Source organism: Eimeria necatrix, genomic scaffold (assembly GCF_000499385.1).
Source record: "Eimeria necatrix Houghton genomic scaffold, Enh_scaff469, whole genome shotgun sequence".
In the NCBI taxonomy this organism is placed as follows: Eukaryota; Apicomplexa; class Conoidasida; order Eucoccidiorida; family Eimeriidae; genus Eimeria; species Eimeria necatrix.
Window position 1 is genome coordinate 15935 of NW_013654353.1, and position 4066 is coordinate 20000.

General features: G+C 52.9%; 1 protein-coding gene across 1 annotated transcript in view; it reads right to left on the reverse strand.

The window, feature by feature from the left end:
- Positions 1–2708: 2708 nt before the first annotated feature.
- Positions 2709–4066, reverse strand: part of ENH_00056410 (lytB domain-containing protein, putative) — a gene marked incomplete at both ends in the record, with an annotated part of 3618 nt that continues 2260 nt past the window's right edge. Inside the window, 2 exon segments of the mRNA XM_013581667.1 lie at positions 2709–2781; positions 3157–3354. Coding sequence (XP_013437121.1) covers positions 2709–2781; positions 3157–3354 — 271 coding nt within the window.

Here is a 4066-nt window from a genome sequence, read left to right on the forward strand (position 1 = left end):
GCCGCAAGTCTTCAGCCGCTGCTTGAGCTGCTGCAGCTCATTTGCTGCTCCGCTGCTGCTGCTGCTGCTGCTGCTGCTGCTGGTGCCGTTGGGTAGGCTGTTGCTGCTGCTGCTGCTGCTGCTGAAGACTGGGGACCGCCGCAGCAAAGCAGAAAGAGCATCCTCTTCATCTGAGCTTACTTCCTCCGCGTTGCTGCTGCTGCTGCTGCTGCTGCTGCTCTTCTTCACGTCTCCGTTGCTGCTGCTGCTGCTGCTGTTCTTCTTGACGTCCCCATTGCTGCTGCTGCTGCTGCCGCTGCTCTTGCTGCTGCTGCTGCTGTGCTGCGGGATGCTGCCGTCAAAGAGGCATAAACCTGCATGTACACCCCAACACGCCGAGCCAACTGCAGCAGCAGCAGCAGCAACAGCAGCAGCAGCAGCAGCAGCAACAGCAACAGAAGACGTCTTCAAGTAGCGGTCTCAGGGACTGCAACACTAACATCAGCAGCAACAACAGCAGCAGCAGCAGCAGCAGCAGCAGCAAATGCATGCGGTGCTTTTATACCTGGCCGCTGCAGCAGCGCCTGTAAACTCCTCTGCAGCAAGACGTCCTCGTGCTGCTGCTGCTGCTGCTGCTGCTGCTGCTGGCCCAGCAGCAGCAAGACGTTCGCGTTGAGAGTAGCCCAGGCATCTGCAACAGCAGCAGCAACTGCTGCTGCTTCTGCTGCTTGCTGCTGCTGCTGCTGCTGCTGCCGCCGCAGCAAATTCAGCTGTCGGCGCTGCTCCTGCAGCGCCCCGCGCTGCTGCACCACCAGCCTCGCCAGCAGCTCATCGTCCTGAGAGCAAAACCCTAAACCCTAAACCCTAAACCCTAAACCCTAAAGCCTAGATCCCAAACCCGGAGCCCCAAACGCTAGACCCCGGACACCAATAGCAATAGCCCTGGAGTCACAGGCAAGGGAACGCGCCTAAAACCTAAACCCTAAACCCTAAACCCTAAACCCTAAACCCTAAACCCTAAACCCTAAACCCTAGACCCTAAACCCTAAACCCTAAACCCTAAACCCTAAACCCTAAACCCTAAACCCTAAACCCTACCTCCAGGGGCAGTTTCTCTCGAGCCTCCTCTAAGTCGTCCTGGAGCTTCCGCTTGCGCTTTGCCTGCGCGGCGGCCGGCGTTTGCGCCATTGCAGCTTTCCATAACCCCAGGTTGTAAACCCTAAACCCTAAACCCTAAACCCTAAACCCTAAACCCTCGGGGCGGAAGCCTGGGGGCCCTCGGCAGAAGCCGATCATCCCCCAGGCCCTGCGTGTTGGCGGCTTCTAACTAGACTGCAGCGCGCAAACCCTAAACCGTAGGCCGCAAACCCTAAACCCTAAACCCTAAACCCTAAACCCTAAAAGATAAACTGGCGGCTCCAACTAGGGGGCCCCAAGCGCCCACCTCGCAGCACAGCCCCAGCAGCAGCGCAGCACTTGCATGCGTTTGTTGCAATTAAAAAAGGAATTTGAATTATAATTTAAAATTGAATTATTAATTATTTAAAATAAGAAAATTCGGCGAAGAAACAGCCCCGGCGGCGGCCGGCGGCGTGTATATCCGTGGCGGCGCATTCACGCAGCCCCTCCGGCCATTTTGTCTGCTTTTTCTTTTTTATTTTTCTGTTTTTACTTTTATTTGCAAATTAAATTAAATTTGAAACTCTTTTGGCCGCAGAAGAGGCGCCGATCGCGCGGTTGCTCGGGTGTACGTACACCCCGCGCCGCCCCCAACATGTCTGGTGTACGTACACAGTGTACATACACCGCACGACGCAGCAGCAACCAACTCCCGCCTTCTCAAACGCCACTTCTTTCTTTCTTTCTTTTATTTGCTTTTATTTCCACTTTGTTTTAATTCCCAGAACTCCATTTGACTCCTCGAAGGCAGCAGCAGCAGCTGCTGCTCGCTCGGGTGTACAGACAGACACCTCGCTGCAGCAGCAGCAGCGCGCATCCCCTGCAGCTGAACCGAAAGAGTTTATTAGTTAAAATCTTTTGACCTTTTCTTAATAGAGAAGACCTCTAAACGAGGTCTTCTGATCTGCTGCTGCTGCTGCTGCAGCAGCAGCAGCAGCAGCAGCAGCAGCAGCAGCAGCAGCAGCAGCAGCGAAATGCCCCTTGCAGCACCAAACAGCTCTTAGTGCAAATTTGCAATTAATGAAACCTCAAATTCATTTTGTCCCTGGAACAGAAAAGCTGCCCAAGTCTTCCCAGGGCCCAACTGCAGCAGCAGAGCAGCAGCTGCTGCAGCAATCGCAGCAGCTACAGCAGCAGCTGCAGCAGCAGCAGCAGCAGCAGCAGCTGCAGCAGCAGCTGGTATAACGGCTGCTGCAGCAGCTGGTATAACGACTGCTGCAGCAGCTGCAGCAGCAGCTGGTATAACGACTGCTGCAGCAGCTGCTGTCGCTGTTTCCGGTCCTGCTGCTGTCGCTGCAGCAGCTGCTGAAGCACCTGTGGAAGCAGCAGCTGCAGCAGCAGCTGCAGCAGCAGCAGCAGCTGCAGCAGCAGCAGCAAAGACACCGGCGCGTAAGACGGCGAGCAGCAGCCGCATCCGCTGCTGCTGCTGCTGCTGCTGCTGCTGCTGCTGCTGCTGCTAGCCCTCGCTGCTGCCTGCGTGTTCCAACTCCGGAGAAAAGAACAAATAAATTAATTTTAATTAATTTAAAAAAAAGAAAAAAAACTTCAAATTAATTATTTTCGCTTTTTAATTTCTTTTCCTTCTCCGCCATCTCCAGCGCCTTCGCGGCGTCTCGCAGATTCCTGAAAACGCAAAAAAAAATGGAGTTCATTTTTAAACATTAATAGTTAGTTCTTTTATTTATTATTTATTTATTTATTTATTTATTTATTATTTATTTATTTATTTATTTATTTATTTATTTATTTATTATTTATTTGTAGAGGCGCAGCAGCAAATGAAAAGTGGAAATGCGAAAAAGCGAAAGGCGAAAATGCCTGCGCGAGGTGTACGTACACCCGGGGGCACCGGAAAACGGGGAGTTTCGAATTTTCGCGGAAAAGGGCGAAATTGGAAAAAAAAGAAGCCCAAGTGGAAAATAAAAAGAAAAAAGAAATAAAAAAGAAATAAAAAAGAAAAAAAGGAATAAAATGATCGCAAAAAGGGGAAAAACGGACTTGGGAAGCTTCCAAGTGGGCACCCGCTCCCGCACCGCCGCAGCCTCCAGCTGTACGTACACCCCAAACTCCCGCAGCCGCAACATCACTTTTTGCGTCAACTCTTCCGGAGTGGAAGCCGAAGCAGAAACTGCCACTCGAGTCACTCCTTCCAGCCACTCCGCCTTCAAGTCCTCCGGAGAATTCACCAGGTACGCCCTGCAGCAGCAGCAGCAGCAGCAGCAGCAGCAGCAGCAGCAGCAGCGGCAGCATCAGCAGCAGCAGCAGCAGCAGCAGCGGCAGCAGCGGCAGCAGCAGCAGCAGCAGCAGCAGCAGCAGCGGCGGCGGCGGTGGAGGGATGCATCTCCTGAGCTGGCGAGCTGCCTGCCTAACTGGACAAAGCCCTATCTCCGTCAGTGAGCGACTGGCCAGCTAGCCATTTAGCTAGCTAGCTAGCCATTTAGCTAGCTAGCTAGCTGGCCAGATAGCTAGCTAGCCATATAGCTAGCTAGCTAGCTGGCTAGCCAAGCAACTAGCGCCTAGCTAGCTAGCCAACAAGCTCTCTGGCTAGCTTCCCACCAGCTAGCTGTCTAGCTAGCTATTCCTCAGCCAGCTGTTTGGCTATCTAGGGCTAGCTGCTTGGCTAGCTATAGCTAGCTGCCTGGCTAGCTGTGGCTAGCTGCCTGGCTAGCTGTGGCTAGCTGCTTGGCTAGCTATGGCTAGCTGCCTGACTAGCTGTGGCTAGCTGCTTGGCCAGCTATAGCTAGCTGCTTAGCTAGCTGCTTAGCTAGCTGCTTAGCTAGCTGCTTAGCTAGCTGATTAGCTAGCTGATTAGCTAACTGCTTAGCTAGCTGCTTAGCTAGCTGCTTAGCTAGCTGCTTAGCTAGCTGCTTAGCTAGCTGCTTAGCTAGCTGATTAGCTAACTGCTTAG